At 35.8% G+C, this 20,878-nt stretch overlaps 1 protein-coding gene across 1 annotated transcript; it reads right to left on the reverse strand.

The window, feature by feature from the left end:
* Positions 1-16,204: 16,204 nt before the first annotated feature.
* On the reverse strand, positions 16,205-20,658 carry LOC122020572 (mitochondrial substrate carrier family protein B-like). The gene is made up of 7 exons (XM_042578546.1): positions 20,265-20,658; positions 19,477-19,653; positions 19,232-19,381; positions 18,673-18,774; positions 18,521-18,591; positions 18,376-18,443; positions 16,205-16,650 (listed from the first exon to the last, which is right to left on the reverse strand). Exons 1-7 carry the CDS (start codon positions 20,517-20,519, stop codon positions 16,409-16,411), a joined length of 1,065 nt encoding a protein of 354 aa, XP_042434480.1. The 5' UTR covers positions 20,520-20,658; the 3' UTR covers positions 16,205-16,408.
* Between the last annotated feature and the right edge of the window lie 220 nt (positions 20,659-20,878).

Genomic DNA, 20,878 nt, shown 5'->3' on the forward strand with positions numbered 1-20,878 from the left:
TTGTTCTAGCTCCATTTGCTTTTCAAACGAATTTTGCCTTTGATATCCGTTAGAGCCTCAAATCTTTCCATTAGAGCAAGTCATTGCTCTATCTCCATCATGAAGAAGTTTTTGATCCTTGATTTTCAAGAATCGAAACTTGTACATACAAATGGTGGAGGCATACTTGTGTCATATCCAAGTCCATCTCAGAAATCCATCTTGAAGTCGAGCTTATTGATGAAGTCTTTGACTTGTTGACTTTAGGGCTTCAAATTCTTTTTCTTCCTCTAGCTCGTTGCCCTTCCGGCGATGGGTCTGGTGAAGAGCGGCCTAACTATGATGCCACTTGTTCGGTCACTTCGGAGTTGGAGAGGGGCGTCTTGCTCAATCGCTTGCTTTGTAGATATTGTTGCAGCAGATAAACTCGAAGCAAACTCCTCTAATGCTAACAAGATGGATTTACTTGTTATCCACCTCAAATGAGATAACTAATCTAAGGATCTCCAGCCCTCTCTCATACATCCACTATGAAAATACTTCTTCTCAAAAACACTCCAGAGGTGAAGAAGCCTCGTACAAGCTCACACACAAAAATACAAGAAGAAGAACAAGAAAAAGTTAATACAATATGAAATCTTACAAGATTTACAACAAATGAAACCCTAGCTTCTTACTTCTTGCGTGTAGACACCTCTTGATCAAATTGGAAGTGTAGCAACACTTCTTTCTAAATCTCCAAGAATTGGTGTTGAGTGGTGAGAAATTTGTCATGAAAGCTCTAATGAAACAGTGCATGAAAAACTCTTTACTAGGGTTACCATTAGCACCTTAATCAATTATTATGTCAACAACTTGCACAACGACTACTTTTCTAAAACTTAATCGATTAAGCCTTCCTAATCGATTAGCCTAGTCGATTAGGAAGCTTTCTATTCACACGAGAATTAGCTATAAGCGATTAAACTTCCCTGCTTAATCGCTTACCATAGCTACTATTTCCCACAGAATCAACCTTAATCGATTAGCCTAATCGATTAAGGTTTGCGAAATCAATTACCCTAATCGATTCAGCTCTATTTTGTTTCCGTGATCAAACGGCTTAAACGATTAGGGTAATCGCTTAAACTATGGTAATCGATTAGCCTAATTGATTACCAAACCCTAACTTCCAAATCTAAGTCTAGGGTTTTTTTACCTAACATTCGGTCAATCGTAACCTATTATGACTCCTCATTGTCAAACATCCGGTCAACCTTGACCTGCTGGGACTTCTTCACCAAGTGTTCAGTCAATCCTTTGACCCACTTAGACTTTTCTCCTCGTGCCAAGTGTCCGGTCAACCATAACCCACTTGGACATACGATCTCATACCAAGTGTCTGGTCATCCTTAACCCATTTGGACTTCCAATCACCCAGGTGTCCGGTTAACCTTTGACCCACATGGATTTTCAACTACCTGGCTTCACTCACCAGAACTTTCTCACTACCTAGCTTCACTCACTAGGGCTTTTCACATGACTTCACTCACCAAGACTTTTCATCACCTAACTTCACTCACTAGGATTTACATCTGCCTAACTTTACTCACTAAGACTTTTCACCTGACTTCACTCACCATGACTTTCAACTGTCTAGCTTCGCTCACTAGGGTTTTTCACCTAGCTTCACTCACCAAGATTTTCCATCCGCCTAGCTTCACTCACTAGGGCTTTTCAACTGTCTGGCTTTACTCACTAGGACTTTCACATCAAGTGTCTGGTCAACATTGACCCACTTGGATTTTCTTCTTCTGTCAACCATCCAGTTAGACTTGCTCTTGCTTAACTTCTAATTAGAACTTTCCAGTCAAGTATCCCGTCAACCTTTACCTATTTGACTCTTCTTTACATCAACCTGGTCAAAATTGACTAGAGGAAAATTACACCAACAATCTCCCGAAACGGATAATTACACATGCAATCTCCATATATCGTCAAATATCAAAACTCAAACATAATGACTCAAGCTTGAGCCAACTTAAGCTTCGTCAAACTGTTCAACCTTGACCTAAGAAAATTGCACCAACAGATTCATCTCATTTGGATATTTTGTTTGATATGATCTGGCTAATTCTGGAGGTGATCAGCCCAATTTTATGAAAACTTTTATCGACAAATGAGTCATGACAGACGATCCAACGTTCAAATTTTTTAAACTCCTCGAGTATAATGTGTATTGGATGAGATTTGTGTTGGTCCCTTGGCGACCAATTAGAGGGGTGAATAACCTGCACAATAAAAATAAACCCTTCTCGACTTTATAGCTATATTAACATAAACACTTGTACAAATGAAAACTAATCAAAGAAAGAAGAGGCTCAGAGATTTTACTTGGTTACAACTGGAGAAGTTGTTAATCCAAGGAAGATGAAAAGTTCACTAAACAATCTCCTTTAGGCGGAGAAGCCTCTTACAACAGTTGAAACACTTAATTACCAAACAAGACTAAAGAATAATCAATTACAAGTATTGTTTTGACCTTATGGGACTAGGGTTGTATTTATAGCCTTGGTCGGGACGTTTGGAAGGGATCCAAGTGCCATGAGGGGGATAAACTTTGATCCCCGTTGTAACGGGACGTGCCATGTCACGTTTGGATGAAATTCCTAATCCAAGCGCCCGGAAGGGTTCCAGGCGCTCGGATCGTGCACATAAGGCTCCCTCTGGGCGAGGCGCTCAGGGGGCACCCAGCCGATCTAGGCGCCCAGAATCAAAAGTAAACCCCTAGTTGACTTTTTGGTCTGGGTCTTCTACTCTAGTTCCGCTCGCATTGTTCCGGGTCTTCTGCTCTTGTTCCACTCGTTTGGGTGATTTTGGTCATCCAAAATAGGGCTCACTCGAACCCAACTTCCGATTTTCTCGAGCAAACTTCCGCTTCGGCTTCTCGTCCCTTGAAAATGTCGCACACCTCCTTCTCGTCCGCCCGCGTACTCTTTTGCAGTACCTCGTCCCTCGGACGCACCGAGCCTGTCAGCTCTCTCTTGTACCGTCTTCTCGCTAGCTGCGTCTTTCGCTCGACTTCCTGTGCTCCTAAGTTACTGCACACTTAGACACAGGGGTTAAATCACAACATGACCTAACCTGACTTGGTTGATCATATCAAAACTATCTTGGGGTACTAACAATCTCCTCCTTTTTGATGTGAACAACCCAAGTTAAATTAGGGTAAAACAAATATAAATAAATAATAACAAGTTAAATTTTGCAAATAATAATGTGCAAAGTCTAAGGGAAAATACTATTAAATTTTTTTGAAAAATCTGGAGTCTAATAATGAACTTAAAAAATAAATTTACTAAGGGTTGAGCAGACATAATTTTTTTTAAAAAAAAAAATCTTTTCTAGAAATATGATAATGTTTCATAGAAAAAAAATTTTTGAAATTTTTGTACAGCTAGGTGATGAAATTTTCTTTGTCGAAAAAGAAATTATCTTCTAAATAATTTCTAACAATTTGTTTAAAAGCATTAGATAATTTTTTAATTAAATGCTTCACAGTTAGTAATTAAATATTTATTTCAGTAATTGACTTCCAGACTATGGCGAGGCACTAGTCCTTCTTGGTTATTGGAACAACAACCACTTCTAGATAAAGCCTTTTAATGAAAGTAAATATTTAATTTTCTCTCTGAAAGTCCAACAAAAATAATTAATCTAAATATAATTTTGGAACCCAAAATAGATTCCTTCCTACATGATTAATAAAAAATTTCTTAGGAATATATTTCTGTGATATTTCCTAATTTGGCCCTTATGGTATTTAAAATACCAATTTAAACCATTATATCTTCTAATATTTTGAACATGTGAGTATAAATGATCTTTCAAATTTTCTATTTCAGACTTTTCAGTTTTTAATTTTTCATTTTCAATTTTTATTTTGTAGAGATCTTCTAATTGACAAGATATAGCTAAGGTTGATTTTAACTCTTTATTTTCTTTTTCTAACTTACAGTAATTTTTTGATAATATTTTTATAAACTGAAATAACTTGTTAGGAGGAAGAGACCGTACCTAACTTATCTTGTCGATCCTGAAATCTGAAGCTCCCCCTGAAGTGTTGCTTTCTTCCGATGTCGCTCTCCCTTCATCAATGCTTTCGATGCTCATTTTGGACGAGCTTGCTTCATCTTCGTCTTCTTGGTCTTGCCACTAGTGCAAGTCCGGCTAGGTCTTCTATCTCTGATTCGGACGACGTTTCGTCCCATGTCGCCGTAAGATTTCTATACTTGTCGGTTTAATCTGGCTTCTTGTTCTTGTCCTTGTCTTTGTTCTTCAATTTTGGGCAATGATCTTTCACATGCCCTTCTTCATTGTAGTGGTAGCATCTTATTTTTCTTTTTCTTCTTGTACCCTACACTTGATTAAATTTTTTTATTTTAAATAATTTTTAAAATTTTCTTACCATGAGTGTCATTTCGCCGTCATCGAGAGAAGATTCAAAATCTCGTTCGTCCATTTTTGCCTTTAAGACAATGTTGTGCTTTAGCTCCTTCTTCAGATCTGCACATCTTGTTTCATGGACTTCAAATGTTGAAAATAATTCTTCTAAAGTACTTAATTCTAGATCCTTAGATATATAATAAGTATCTACTAATGATGCCCATTCAGTGGTCCTAGGAAATGCGTTAAGTGCGTACCTTAGCGAATCTCAGTTGCTTAACTTTTCTCCGAAATTCGTGAGTTCGGTGATGAGTTCCTTTATTCTTAAGTGAAGGTGTGCAATAGTTTCTCCTTCTTCCAATTTGATGTTGTTGATCTGGTTCCTGAGCAAATCCCGTCTCACGAGTTTTACCTTAAAGGTTCCTTCGTGTAGTTCCAGGAATTTCTCCCAGAGCTCCTTGGCAGATTCGTAGGCTTCGATCCGGTTGACTCCTTGTTGTAGTAAGACGCTCAGCAGATGGAACTCTGCTTTGCCGCTTACCACGAAGTCGACTTGCTCCTTCATCCATTGGTATTCTTCTTTACCCTCAGGTGCTACAAAATCAAATTTCATTATTAAAAGTAAATCAAAATCTGTCTTAACGAATACCTCAATCTTTTTCTTTCAGGTCATGAATTCTCCCACGAACTTCGGTGGGTTGATGCTCGATCCGACCATCTCTTGTGTTTCATTCGACGGTTAGTCCTCCTGAAGCTGTTGGACTCTAATACTACTTGTTGGTCCCTTGGCGACCGCCTAAAGGGGGGTGAATAACCTGCACAATAAAAACAAATCCTTCTCGACTTTATAGCTATATTAACATAAACACTTGTATAAAAGAAAACTAATCAAAGAAAGAAGAGGCTCAGAGATTTTACTTGGTTTAGAGTTCCAAAATGGTTCTAAGTTGGATCGGCACCTAAGTTCCCTTCCCGGGAACGCGTCCTCACAGTCACTCCCCTCCAGTGACTTACCTCAACTTACCCGTCAAACATCCGGTCAGTCCTTTGATCCGTCTAGACTTCGTGCCAGCTATCAGGCCAGTTCGTCGACCTAGCTAGACTTTGTGTCAGACGTCAGGTCAGCCCGTTTAGACTTCGTGTCAGCTATCCGGTCGGTCCGTCGACATAGTTGGGCTTTGTGCCAGACATCCGGTCAGCCCGTCGACCTGTCTGGACTTCGTGCCAGCTATCCGGTCAGCCCGTCGACCTAACTGGGCTTCTTCTGCATACTTGGTCAAAGTATTAGATTACAATGAAACTAACTTAACCTACTTTGTCATTCATCAAAACTTGAGTTAGACTGTTAGTGCTAACCGCACCAACAATCTCTCCATTTTTGATGCAATGACAACTTGTGTTAAGTTAGTGAAAAAATATGCAAGTAAAACAACCAATTATAAGGTTATTTTAAGTTAGTCAGATTAAGGAAGTAAAAGAAAATATAATAAAGAGTTTGAATTAAAGTCAGATCGACTTAGGGAGTCTAAAGTAGAAAACATAGAATAGTTTACTTTAAACTTTAGCTTTTTCAAAAAAAAAAATAGTTAAGTTTTTAAAAAATAGTCAACTTAGAAAGATAACTTTAGAAGAATAACTTTGTGAATTTTAGAGTAATTTTTAAAGATAAACTTTGCAAATTAATCTGATTTTGCAAAATAAGTTTTGCAAATTTAAAACACTTTTAAACACAATTTTCAAAAATAAGTTTTATAAAAGTTAATTTTCAAATATACTATCTTTGCAAATCTTTGCAAAAGTGAGATTATTAAAGCCAAGTTTATAAAATCCAAATTTCAACTCAGTGGATAAAATTAATATTCAAAATTAAATTTGTAAAATCCAATTTTCAAAATCAGAAAAATAGATTTAAAATTTTTAAGGAAATATTTTTCAAAAACTAATTTCAAAATAAGTATGAAAAATAATTAATTCTCCCCCTGACATAATTTTAAAATAATACTTTTTTAAATATTTACCAGAAAAATATTTAAAGTAAGATTTTTAAAAAAATTGAGGTGGGATTTTAGAAAACCAATCTAAGAAATTTAAATAAACTTTAGGAGATAATTTTTTTTGAAACAAATGATTCTCTCTCTAAATTTGGTATTCTCCTAAATTTATTACTTCCCCTTAATTTATCTCTCCTCCTTAAGTTAACACTAAGGTTTGAGTTAAATTTCAAAGCCTTAATATATTTTTCTACGTAGGTATTTGGATTCAATATTAGTAACACTTATTTTTATCGAGTATATTATTTACATAAGTATTTCTATATACTTGGTATAATTGTTTGATAAAAATAATATTATTGAAATTAATCAATAATCAATTATTTTCAATAATTTGTTACCAACTTTAATAATAGTTAATCATTATCAATAATTTATTGATTAACTTGACTTATCTAATTAAATTTCGTATTGATTGACTTAATATCAATGGAAAAAATAATAGTTATAATTTATATTTTGTTTTTCATTTACTTAATCTTTAAGTTTTGATTAAGTAACTTAAGTTACATTTAATTAGGATTAGCTAAGTTTAGAATTAGTATTAATTGATTAAGGTTCAATTTGAATCAGTCGTTAATAATGATAAATTATGATTTAATTACAGTGAAGTTAAGATTTTGACTAACGTTAAAATTAAGATTGATTCAGTTAAATTAAGGTTAACTTTTAAGGTTAGATTTAATTTAGAGTACAGTTAATTTTTTGAAGTTTTTTACTTTAATTATTTAATTCAGTTTAGAATTTTAAGTTAATAAAATGTTAATAATTTCATTAGGATTTTTAAATAATTTTTTTAAAAGAAAAAGGATTTTTAAAATGTTTTTTAAAATATTTTCTTAAAAGAATTTTTAAAAAGATTTTTTAAATGATTTTTAAATAATATTTTTTAAAAGAATTTTTAAATAGATTTTTCAAATAATTTTTTAAAAGGATTTTTTGAATAATTTTAAAATAATTTGTAAAAGGATTTTTAAAATGATTTTTTTAATAATTTCTAAAAGGATTTTTAAAATAATTTTTTAAATGATTTTTTAATGATTTTTTAAAATAATTTTTAAAATAATTTTTAAAAGGATTTTTAGAATAATTTTTAAAATATTTTTTTCAAAATAATTTTTAAAAGATTTTTTTAAATAATTTTTTCAAAATAATTTTTAAAAGATTTTTTTTAAATAATTTTTTAAAGGATTTTTTTAAATAAATTTTAAGTTAAAAAGATTTTTAAAATAGATTTTAAGTTAAAAATATTTTTAAAATAGATTTTAAGTTAAAGGTTTTTTAAAATAAATTTGAAGTTAAAGGATTTTTAAAATAAATTTTAAGTTGAAAAGATTTTTAAAATAGATTTTAAGTTAAAATGATTTTTAAAATAGATTTTAAGTTAAAAAGATTTTTTAAATTAATTTTAAGTTAAAAGTTTTTTAAAATAAATTTTAAGTTAAAGGATTTTTAAAATAAATTTTAAGTTAAAAAGATTTTTAAAATAGATTTTAAGTTAAAAAGATTTTTAAAATAAATTTTAAGTTAAAAAGTGTTTAAAATAAATTTTAAGTTAAAAGTTTTTTTTTTAAATAAATTTTAAGTTAGGAAGATTTTTAAAATAGATTTAAAGTTAAAAAGATTTTTAGAATAGATTTTAAGTTAATAAATTGTATGTTAAAAGGAAATTTTAAAAAGAATTTAATTTAATTTAATCTAATTATTTTAATTTAATTTAATTAATTAATTAATTTAATTTAAATTTAAATTTAATTTTTAATTTTTAATTTAATTTAATTTAATTTAATTTAATTTAATTTTAATTTTAATTTTAATTTTAATTTTAATTTTAATTTTAATTTTAATTTTAATTTTAATTTTAATTTTTAATTTAATTTAATTTATTTTTATTTTAATTTTAATTTTAAGTTTAATTTTTTATTTAATTTATTTTTTAATTAGATTTGATCGATTCGATTTGGTTCGATTTGAGTCGATTCGAAGTCCTTAGTTATCTCACCCGATCTATATTTTCAATCAGTGAAACCTATAATTTTTGTGAGATGAAGTTAAGTTCAATTTTAAGGTTGGGTTTAACTTTGTGTTAGATTCAGGTTTAGCTTTGGGCTCAACAAATAGACATTTTTTGGATAAACTTATGGGCTATGGTGAGTCACTTGGACATCATTAAAGTAATCATGCATTCGAGGTTTTCCAAATAGTCCTATCCACTAAACTTAGTACAAAACCTTGGTCTAACGGGTTAGGATCTGTAAGGTGTAGCTTCAGTTAGTTCCACTTAGCCAAATGCACAAAGTCGAAGCCATATCTTCCTAGTCATGCATAGACTAAGCTTCCCTAACCTACTATCATCCAAAACTTCACTAGTACCGTAGGTCAAGTTAAATTTTATTCTTTTTTACTCTAATTCTAATTACCCTACCGGGTAGATTAGTTTTGGTTACCCTGTCGGGTAGATTATTTTTGGAGGTGTCAGCTATTCTGGAGCCTCCCCTGAATTATTAGTCTATATTTTTTAGTTCTATGTTTATGTCTGTTACTTTTATAATTATATTTAACTTGATGATAATCTAATTTTTGATGGTTTCTAAAATTTTTCGATTTTGATTTTGTTGGTCTAGGTTTGTGTTTCGGGTTTTTATTTGATTTATCAGATTTTACATAGTATATTTTGTCTTTGGGTATGTAATATTGGTTAATTCCTACTTGAGTGGTTAAGCACGCTTTCGGAACCCAAGCTTTATTTTGTTGTTTATGCTAGGTTATTAATGATTTAAATGTTTTATTTGAACTTGACTTATAACCAAGTCTGATTTTATTGTAGATTGATTTTTGACTGTTTAAAATAAGATCTAAATTTTTAGATCTTGTTGTAAAGTTTTCTAAAATACTTTTTAATTTATTATTTTCTGTTTTTAGTATTAAATTTTCCTCCTCAAGTGTTAGGTCTTGAGTTGGATTAGAATTTGTGATTTGTTCCTTGAGGTTTTGGTTTTCCTCAAGGAGCAATTTATTTTCATTTTCTATTACAGTTAATTTTTTATTTAAAAAAGCAATAATTTTAAAAAATTTCTTATTCAAATTAAAATATACCTCTTCGGGACCTTCTGAAACGAGTACGGACTTGTGGCTCGATTCGGGTTCAGACCCATCTTCCGATTCATCCTTCGATTCTGCTTCGCGGGCCATCAACATGAGGTGACTCTGGTGCTTCTAATCTTCGGCCTCCGGTTCTTCTGAGGATGAGTCGTCCCAAGTCGTTTTAGGAGCCTTCTTTTTGGATGTCTTCGACTTGTCGCTCTTCAATCTCAGACACTCGTTCTTGTAGTGGCCTTTCTTATTGCACCCGAAGCAAGCCACATTCCTTGGTTCAGATGGGGAGTTGATCTCCTGCAGGTCCTTTTTGCTGAAGCTCCTCTTCCTCATGGTGAACATCTTCCTTACTAGGTTCACCAGGTACTCTTCGTCTTCATAATCTTGGTCGGACTCATCTTTAGGGTTAGGCTTGGTCTTTTTCCTTTCCTTGGAGGGACCTACAAACAAAGCAATACCTTTCTAGGTTCCGGCGTTAGTCTGCTTGTGTAATTCAAGTTCGCAGAATAGTTCGTCTAGTTTCAATTTAGATAAATTTTTGAAATTTTGGAGGCATCCACGATAGATGCCCACAATGTATTTCATGGGAAAGCATTTAAAGCGTACCTTATTAAATCTCGATTTTTAATTTGGTGGTCTATCACGTGGAGTCCGTTGAGGATGTATTTGATCCTCGCATGGAGTAAAAAGTTTATTTAACAGAAGGCCACACTTCGTTACCTTAGCGTCGCTTGTTCCTTCGTGAAATTCGATCAGCTTAATTCTTTCGTATTTTGGTGCAGCACCACTCGGTTCAGCTCTTCCTTTGTCAGCCCGCATTGCAGCGTGTTGAGAGCTTTGTAGTCCGTCGAGGATTTCTTTCTCATGTTCGGAGTCCACTGTTCCAGGTCTAGCGGATTTTCAGAGTTGTCGACTGGCACCTTGTATCCTCTGGTGACGCTGAACCACTGGTGGAAGTCAGTCTTCAAGTAGACCTCCATTCGCTTCTTCTAGTAGGGGAAGTCATCCCCGTTGAATAGGGGGGACAAACTATGCTGAAGCCTTCGACTTGAGACAATTTATCCTGCACACAAATAAATAAAGAAACTAGGAATCCCAAGACTTGGTCTTGGATTAGTAGTGCGGTATAAAATTAGAAAGAATCTAAAACTAAATTGGTGTTGCACTAATTCATCTTAATTACTACGAAAAAGATTTCCAAAAAGGTAAGGATACCAGTTTGTATTTATAACTTAAAACTGAAAATCGGAAAGAAAATTAAAAAAAAAAATTCACCCCCTGTCTGACTGGTGGTTGCATCAAATCAGAACGGTACCTGCTCTGATACCACTTGTTGGATCATGAAAGTCGATAGAGGGGGGGTGAATATAGGGATGTAAATGAACCAAACGGTTCGCGAGCTATTCGGAGCTCGATTCGGTAAAAAGCTCATTCGACTTCGTTCGTTTATCTTATCGAGCCAAGCTCGAGCTTAAGGATATTCGGCTCGTGAGCTCGCGAACATGTTCGTTTATTGGCTCGCGAGCCAAAAAAAATGAGTCTTAAACCAAGCCTTAAACCGAGCCAAAAAATGAGCTCTAAAACGAGCCTTAAAATAAGCTTTAAAATGAGCCAAAAAACGAGCTCTAAAATAAGCCAAAAACGAGTTCTAAACGAGCCCAAGCTCGCTTAACGAGTTAGACTCGTTAACTTTGATAATCGAGCTAATAACGAGCCGAGCTTGAACTGTTCGGGAGCTTGATAATTCTAAAACGAGCCGAGCTCGAGCCTTGTGATAAAAGCTCGAGCCTAATACTGTTCGGCTCGGTTCAGCTCGTTTACATCCCTAGGTGAATATCGATCGAAAATGTTTAAGTGAGTACGCAACGGAAAGATGAAAACACAACGCTAACACGAATCGTTTTACTTGGTTTAGAGCCTTGGTCGACTCTTACTCCAAGGCCCGCACTCGTTGAGTCTTTCGTTGGCCAATTACTAATAATTCGCAAAGTTATTACAAAAACTAAGTACAGGAATTATTAGAAAGAAATAACGACAACACTGAAAAGAAAAACTTGAGCCGCTTCTTGTCGGAGTAGCTTCACAGCGTCGCAGCATCGCAGGAGCATAACACAGCAGAACAAGCTTTGGAAGATCTTGTTGTGAGTTATTCTTTGCTCCAGGGCTCACCCTCCTTATATAGGATGCTTCGGGCGCCCGGATCCCTTCCGGGTGCCTGGAGTGTGACGTAGCCCTTGCCAACTATGAAGCTCCACGTGGCGAAGCGTGATGAGGATAACTTTTGCATTTCGGGCGCTCGGATCCCTTCTGGGCGCCCGGATCCCTTCCGGGCACTCGGACCTCTGGGCGCTCGGACCTCTGGGCGCTCGAATCCCTTTCGGGCGCCCGAACCTTTGGGCGCCTGGATCCCTTTCGGGCACCCGGACCTCTGTTTTCTAGCAGCTTCAACTCCTTGCAAGAAAACGTTAGTCCTAAGCACAAATGTAAATTATATATCCTACAAAACAAATTGTTAGCACAATTTTTATAATTAAACAGGAGTATTAATTAGATTCCATCTCACCGAGATCAGAATCTAGTCAAGATCTCAACTTAAAGTTCCAAAATGGTTCTAAATTGGATCAGCGCCTAAATTCCCTTCCCGGGAATGTGTCCTCACAGTCACTCCCCTCCAATGACTTACATCAACTTACCTGCCAGACGTCAGGTCAGCCCTTCGACTTGTCTGGACTTCGTGTCAGCTATCAAGTTAGCCCGTCGACCTAACTGGACTTCGTGTCAGACGTCAGGCCAGCCCGTCGACCCGTCTAGACTTCGTGTCAGCTATCCGGTCGGTTCGTCGACCTAGCTGGGCTTCGTGCCAGACATCCGGTCAGTCCGTCGACTCGTCTGGACTTTGTGTCAGCTATCCGGTCGGCCCGTCGACCTAGCTGGGCTTCTTTTACACACTTGGTCAAAGTGTTAGATTACAATGAAACTAACTTAACCTACTTTGTCATTCATCAAAATTTGAGTTAGACTGTTAGTGCTAACCGCACCAATAACAACCGGGGAGGTTGTTAATCCAAGGAAGATGAAAAACTCACTAAACAGTCTCCTTCAGACGGAGAAGCCTCTTACAGCAGTTGAAGCACTCAATTACCGAACAAGACTGAAAAATAATCAATTACAAGTGTTGTTTTGACCTTCTAGGACCAGGGTTGTATTTATAGCCCTGGTCAGAGTGCCTGGAAGGGATCCAGGTGCTTGGAGGGGGATAAATTTTTATTTCCATCGCAACGGGGTGTGCCACGTCGCGTTTGGATGAAATTCCTGGTCCGAGCGCCCGAAAGGGTTCCAAGCACTCGGACCGTGCACACAAGGCTTCTCTTGGGCAAGGCACACAACCGATCTGGCCGCCCGAAACAAAAAGTCAGCCCTAGTTGACTTTTTGGTTCGGGTCTTCTACTCTGGTTTTGCTAGCATTGTCCCGGGTCTTTCGTTCCGGTTCCACTCACTTGGATGATTTCGGCCATCCGGAATATGACTCACCCGATCCTAACTATCGGCCTTCTCGAGCAAACTTCCACTCTAGCTTCTCATTCCTCGGAAACGCCACGCGTCTCCTTCTCGTCTACTCGCGTACTCTTCCGCGGCATCTCGTCCCTCGGACACACCAAGCTCGTCGTCTCTTTCCCGTGTCGTCCTTCTCGCTAGCTGCATCTTTCGCTTGACTTCCTGTGCTCCTAAGTTTCTGTACACTTAGATATAGGGGTTAAATCATGACAAAACCTAATTTGATTTAATTAATCATATCAAAACTAGTTTAAGTACTAACAATTTGAACCTTCGTTACTTAAGGAGTTAATTCCACTTTTTATCATTATACTATATCTCCAGAAGCATCTCATTTGGGATCATTAGATCTTGCATTAAAGGACCTTAAATTGGCAAAGTTTATTTTTCCCCTAAACAAAAGACAATTACATCAGGATTCAGTCGTATGAAAAGGTTTCCTATCTTCTTTTAATACTTGAATTAACATGAACAAACAATATACATAAACTTTTTAAATCTAAGAAAAGAAATATTGTATAACAAGTTTTCCATAATTAGTATACTTTGTTGGCCCAAAGTAAAAAAACACCCTATTTTGATTTTTTTTTAATCAAAAAAGGCGCTCCATCTCCCTGCAAAATAACGTAAGTATCCTTACATACTATTCATCTCTGGTTTAAATCTTAAATTAGTCAGGTGAATTATAGCAACTACTAAATTAGTATAGTTGTTACAACATTAAAAAAAAATTACAATATAATTATTCGAAGACTCTGAACAAAATTTAAATGATATTTTTATTATCAAATTGGGTTATTATAGGTTCCATCCAATAAATAATTAGTTGTATATCTCTGAACGAATTTCGATTTGATATATTATATATCTATAGTCCAATCCGAGTTAAAAATTATGATTTCTCAAAGTTTAAGATTTAATATTCACATGATAATAACTATAAAATTGTAGCTACTACAACTAAATCACCATGCAATTATAGAAATCACGGTATCATAACTGCTACAATGTAAATATTAAATCTTAAATTTTTAAGAGATTATAATTTTTGACTTAAATTGAATCACGTGACGCATAATATATTAAATTGAAACTAAGATCTATAATCATTTACGATGTGGAACTCGTAATGACATGATTTCAAACTTAAAAAACATCATTTAATTTTTTTGAAATCTCCAAATAATTTTAATCTTAAAATATTTTTTTGTATATTATAACCGCTACGAAAATGTAATTACAATAACTATATATAACAACTATAATTTTATAACTGCTATAATATATTCGATTAATTTCAAATTTAAACAAGGGAGATATATGTAATATAATAATGGGAACAGATATATCATTTTTATTAGGTGGTGGGATTAGGGAGGCAATGGGGCGGGTTCAAACCCGGCCCCGTAATAAACCCGTTTCGGCGGGACAGATTTAGACCCGCCTAAACATGTTTACGGCGGATCCGAGACGGATCTTGGGTTTAATCGGACCCACCGCGAACCTGCCCCGAATCCATATATCTATAATACATATATAGTTTATTAATATAATTATAATTTTTCTTATATTGAAAATTAAAATTTTATTTTATAATATTTAATATTAAAATAAATATATTTTAAATATGACGAATCTAGTGAATCTAACCCGAATCGTCTCGCCGAGTTCACGGGGCAGGACGGGTCTAAAGGAAGATGAGATGGATTCCGAATTAGGTCAAATCCACTCTAATTCTGATCCGTTATCATCCTTAGGTGGGATATGTTTTTGATGAAAAGTCAAATCGTATGCTTTTTCACGATTCAGTAAAAGTGAGATTTTCCTTTTTGACCTTGGCCAACTTTTTATATTTTTCAAATCTACTTAATACTTTTTATGTGATATCCTCATGGAATTTTGTTAATCCAATCAAATGCACACAAATGGATATTGATGTAGATGGCTAACATAAAGACCTGTCAATCGAGCTTCTGAGGGACAAATCTTTTTTTTTCCACGTCTAGAATGTGTTAGATGTGTAATGTACTTCATAAATATTTACTAGATTCTTTTTAAGAAATAAAATGTCATATATTAACCATACTTTTATCTGTTTATCATCCTCTCCTTTATTGGCTTTTTTTTTTTTATCTCGAGAGGCATGCCTTTGCTTTTTTGCTGTCAGTAATCCGTCGGCCCATAGTCTTTAGCAACTGTGGCTCCAAAAGCCACCAACCCTGCATTTAGATAAACCGTCAGAAATTCATCCGTTAAACTGCAACTCAATCCTTGTATGCAGTTCGTCCTCTTTATCTCATGCTATACTAACAACAAACCTTTATCATCAACCATTTCGATAATTTATTTCGACTGCATAAAGCATTCATTGTACTAAACAGAACGTTTTGGATACCCATTCAATCCGTGCTATCGTCATTGGGAACATTAGTCCCAATCAAACTGATCTTGTTGTTAAAAACCGGGCAATCATGGTGCCAGACAACGATAGAAAATGAAAGCAATGTAAGTAACATGGGTATAATTATTCGCTATTTAGATTCATGAATTAAGGAGTAAAATGAATCCAAATGGGAAGAACACTGCGGCACTGACCAATTGTAAAAGGAGGCACGAAATCCATTCGCTACTGATATCTGCATCATGGTAGAATTAGCAGCGTAAACGACTCAAAATGCTAGCTCATTCCAACAGAATGCCACTAGTTGCACTGGGCTCAACCAAAATACACTTCGACTATATTGCAAGTAAAACTTTGGCTGAGCTAAGACCACAATCAAGAAACCACAATCGTGGCAAAAACTGATCCTCTTAACCTCCTTAGCGATGAAGATACACTTAAGACCTATACATGATTATCTTATTATAAGACGCCCATATCAAAAATTTCCTTTACATATCGGTCACCTCTTCCCCAGGTCATTGGCAAAACAAGAAATGTTTTGAATATTTCTCTCAGATTTAACATTACCTCGTTGCTCATATAATTAATGAATCATAATTGTACGTACCAGCAAGTAAATATGAGGGTGAACTCCGTCTCTATCATCTTTGTAAGACATTCTGGGTAGTTTCGAAGATTATGGATCATGAGAATGTTGAAACTGTAACCAGTAGCATGGCTTGTACTTGCACTTGAACAACAACAATATCTATACAACAAAAACCTTCATGACGGCAACAGCAAAACTCACCGCCATGTGATGCCTTTGTGATGAAAACTGTTTTGCCTTGTATCTATGGAACTAAAAAAGATGAGTCAGTAGCAATGGTGCTACAGGTATATGACTAGGCGCAGAGCACTATTTGTCGGCTGATTTGCTTGACATGATCACTTTTAGCGCCTCGTAAGTCATGAAAACAATGCCCACACTGGGTACAACTTTGAAGTACTCTGGCAAGATACCTCGATATAAACCTCCAAATCCTTCAGTCCGAACTATATGCCCAAAGGTGCCAATGATGCCAGAACTATAAACTCGTGCCCTTCCAGCTGCCCCTTCCAACTGCATTCTCCGTCTAACAAGATCCAGCGGGAATGTTGCTGCAGAGGAACACAAAGTGTGGAACTATGAACTCAAATTCACATTGTGCTCAAAGATTACAATCACATGAGGCAAAAAAATTCATATGTTCTCCGTCCTAAATATTGTACTAAGTGTAATACATAAATAATAATTTAGAATGCAAAGAATCATCAGTCAAAACAATCATGAAACTAGACCATATTTCGAGACAAGTTGCTCCATGCAGTTGCAACAGCTCAGTGTTCACATGCATCAGTGAACCAGCGTGGGAGACACAGGAACTTGCACACAATTCTACAGAGGCATATTCAACTGGTCAAATTATGCAAATTACTAGTAAGGGTGCAAGAGATAATTACAGAACTAAATTGCTGATTTTGTATCAATAAAGCATTGACTTTACTAATGCAAGACAAGCAGAGAATGTCGATCCCAGCAATCTTGCAGTAACATGCCTTGATCAGCAATATCGTGAGGAATAAGAAGGAAACGCTAAAGTTGTAGTGTCATTGATTATATTATTCATTGCAAAACTTAAACAATGATATAATCTTCTTTATAGATGCACTATCATTGCTGATGACGAAGAAGTGGGCTCAAGAAAGGTAGAAGTTGTGCAGCATGTAGAGTCGGGCTGAAATTCCTATCGTATCAGTTCGGGACAGTCAATGGTATCCCCCTCCAAGCGAGGCCATCCAAAAGAATGAAGAGGGTGGGTGGAAAATGCTAAATCAGACAAAATTGAACCCTCTTATGAGAGTCGGCTTGGTTTGGGGATTAGCTTACTAGGAAGCCTTTCGCTCGTCCCTTCGCACGTGAATCTTGATGTCCCACAGGCATTAGTCTCCTGGGACTCGTGCAAATTCACTAGGTTATTTTGAACATTCTGCTCTAGCTTTAGCAAGTATTAGTGAGAATCCGCAGGTGCCACTTATGCACCTACTCTCTTTCATGTTGCCATGCCAATTTTCTCTATTAAAATGTTCATATACCAACAACCTCTTAAATTGGCAATCTTATAGCTCCCTCAATAATGATTACAATGGCTGTTTTCCTAAAATAATGCTTATTTTGAAGTGTGGACCTTTTATGGTTTGATCTAATGCTATTGTTCTTTGGTTTACTTTTCATTTAGAACAGTTGTATTGTCTAGGTCATAAAGACTATATAGAAGAGGTTTGTAACTATTCTTCAATATAAGTTTTGAATTAAATAGAATTCTCTCATTCTTTCCTCTTCTTCCACTCATATTGCACTGAAAAATTGCCAATTGGGGCTTGCAATTGTACTGCATTAAGAGGTATCAAATTGAGCTTCTGTTAGATTACAGTATGAGGAATGCGGGCAATATTGTGTCATTTAACTTCGTCACCGACTTCCACATTGTCTACCAATGTGGCAGCAACTTGAAGTCAGCAATCTTTCTAATTATAAGGATCAAAACAAGGTAAACACGGTTCCTCTAAGATAAGTGGAAATATGACAAACTTCCTCAACAACAGGATATATCAACAGTCAAGCTGCAATTGTAAGTGTATACATATTTTGCATATTTTTTTCTGTGACTTCCTTGAAACTAATAGTTCTATATGTATGACACTTTTTAGGAACTAGCAACTCATTCAGTTCAGAGTCTTCCATTATAAATTAATAAGATTAATTGTGTTTTCCTCAATAACTACTTCATGTCAAACAGACCAACCTCTATTTGTGTAGCAACTTAATATGCTTCAGTAACATACCTGTTGATGATGTTATACCAGAAAGACTTCCACAAGCTAAGCTAACCAAGATAGGAGAATCACATGGCCTGATTTCAAAGAACAAAAGAAAGATATAATAAAAATCATATTTTAAGTAGAAATAAACCACAAACAAAAGGCTTACCTTTCAACTTGCCAGTGGGATCTCAAAGTTTCATAAACCGAAAAGCTTATTGCTATGCTAGGTCCAACACCCTGCAACCAGATGATGGTCAATAGAAATCCAAAAACTAACTAAATTGTAATAACAGTATGAAGGATGGTTGGGAAATTAACCAATAGTGTTGCTCCAAGTCCCTTGTATAAACCTCGCATACCCTCATCTCTGCAGATGGTATACAGAGCATGTGAGATGCCCCTGTAATACATAGTACGTGTCTGCAAATGATTAGGAAATTTAAAATGTTATGAATCAACTAATTCTGCAATTACCTAGTAAAAATATCATCACCTTTAAGTCATAACCATACAGCTACAAATGATAGCAAGAACCATGAAGAACCAATATTGTAATTTTTTTTTAATACAATGATAATTACAGTTGCAAACAGCACAAATTCCAAAAATGAATATATAGACAGAAAATCCCAAAAATGACTATAAATGAAAGGTGCACTTCATAGTGGAGTTAACAGCAAGCAAGTTTATGTATAGGAAAGACATTATCATTCCACTTAAAAACATCAAATTAAAATAATTCATTCTATTTTCACACATCTATATGTTTTATATCTTTGAATATGTTAAAAGTAAGAGCTTCAACGAAGATTTTGTTGCCCATGAAGAGTAAAAATAGAATACTGCTTATACTCATTCACATAAATCATGGTATTACCTGAGCTGCAAGGCGTGTCCTGACAAGATCCAGTGGATATGTAAGTGATGCAGCTGTTATTCCAGCTAAGCCTCCAGCAAACAGTCGTACACAAATATCTGTTGCGACATAATCTCTGTGCTTATCTAACCCAGGAATCATTTTCAATAACTGTAAAAAAAAATAATAATAATTTAGAGAAACAAAAATAAGTTGATGGTGCCATAGAAAATTGACATACTTATCTACTGAAATTTTCAACTTACACCCTTGTATCGTTCATAGGCATAAAAATTTATTGAAGAATAAGGTAAGCGGTGAGCAATTGTCACCAAATTTCCTTTCCAAAAAGCTCTAAAACCTTCTTCAGAAACAATTCGAGAAGCCTCCTTCCATATGCTTGCTTTCCCCAGAGCAGCTGCATCAGAGTGCATTCCTTGCACCTAAATTTGACAACCAACAATTAAACCCATGAAATATACAGAGAAAAATGAAGGGATGCCAAGTATATACATCATACTAAAAACTAGAAAGACATACATTGGCTTTGTAAGTTACATAATTATAAAAACAATGCAGATAAATATAAAGAAAATACTTTTTTAAAAAAGCCTAGTTAATATCATAGATCAATTACTCAATAACCCATCCAAATTCAGCCATACACGACAAAGAGAGAAAACCCACTGAAATGCCTAAAATCTTAAAAACAGTACACACAACAAAATCATATGCCTGCTAAATTCGTTTTCAGATTACCAACGTATGTTTTTAAGCTTCCGAAGTGGTATCTCTATTAATAATGCCCCTGAAAAAAAAAAATACAACAAAGCTGTGCATCAAAATTTCAAGCATTCTTTATGCTGGCAAATATTTTCCAACTCTATTGTCACCCAAAAAAAAAGAGGATTTCACAGTAAATATTTTCCAGTTGCAACTGTTGAAGCAGCAAATTGACAAGAATATCTCTCATCCTACATCATTTTACTAAACACGAGGAGCAGCAGGCGTGCTCAATTAGAATAAAATCCAAGACTTAGTAGAACATGGATACCTGAAAAAGAATGGTAAGACGAGCAAGAGGGGCCGTACACGTCTTGCTGACAGCGCCGGCGACACCGCCAGCTATAAGGTGCTCCAGCGTCCCAATCTGCGGCTGGTGCTGCAACTGCTGCTTCAGCGTCTGGCTCTGCTGCTGCGTGGAGAACCTCCTCTTCCCGTCACCGACGCCACCGTCTCCGTGGCCGGATGATAGAGCTCTCTGCCGACTGTCCTCCACCACAACCCCCACCCGCGCATCCGTCTGCATCTCTCCCTCGCCGCGCGTGCGCCTCGAAACCCCTAGAACGAAGCCGGAGGACCTCTGGCGTGCATCGACGGCCTCCTCTCCGAGGTATTCGAAGCCCTTTTAGTCCCTCGTTTACCCTTTGCTTGGCGTTTTTGACCTTTTTCGTGAGCTCCACGTTGCAAACCCATTAAAAATCTCCTAAACTGATGTGGACCGCGTTGGCTGTGACGTTGGGGCCCTTTTGTTGACCTATATCAGTCCAGTGTGTGAGAGTTGAGTATGGTTGGCGGTGAGGATTAGTTTCAGTCGGTAGTTCCTCAATGGATCGGACGGCTAGAGAAGTCCCACGTAGCTTCGGGGGACGATCACCCACCGACATC

The sequence above is a fragment of the Zingiber officinale genome, chromosome 9A (genome assembly GCF_018446385.1).
Source record: "Zingiber officinale cultivar Zhangliang chromosome 9A, Zo_v1.1, whole genome shotgun sequence".
Taxonomy (NCBI): domain Eukaryota; kingdom Viridiplantae; phylum Streptophyta; class Magnoliopsida; order Zingiberales; family Zingiberaceae; genus Zingiber; species Zingiber officinale.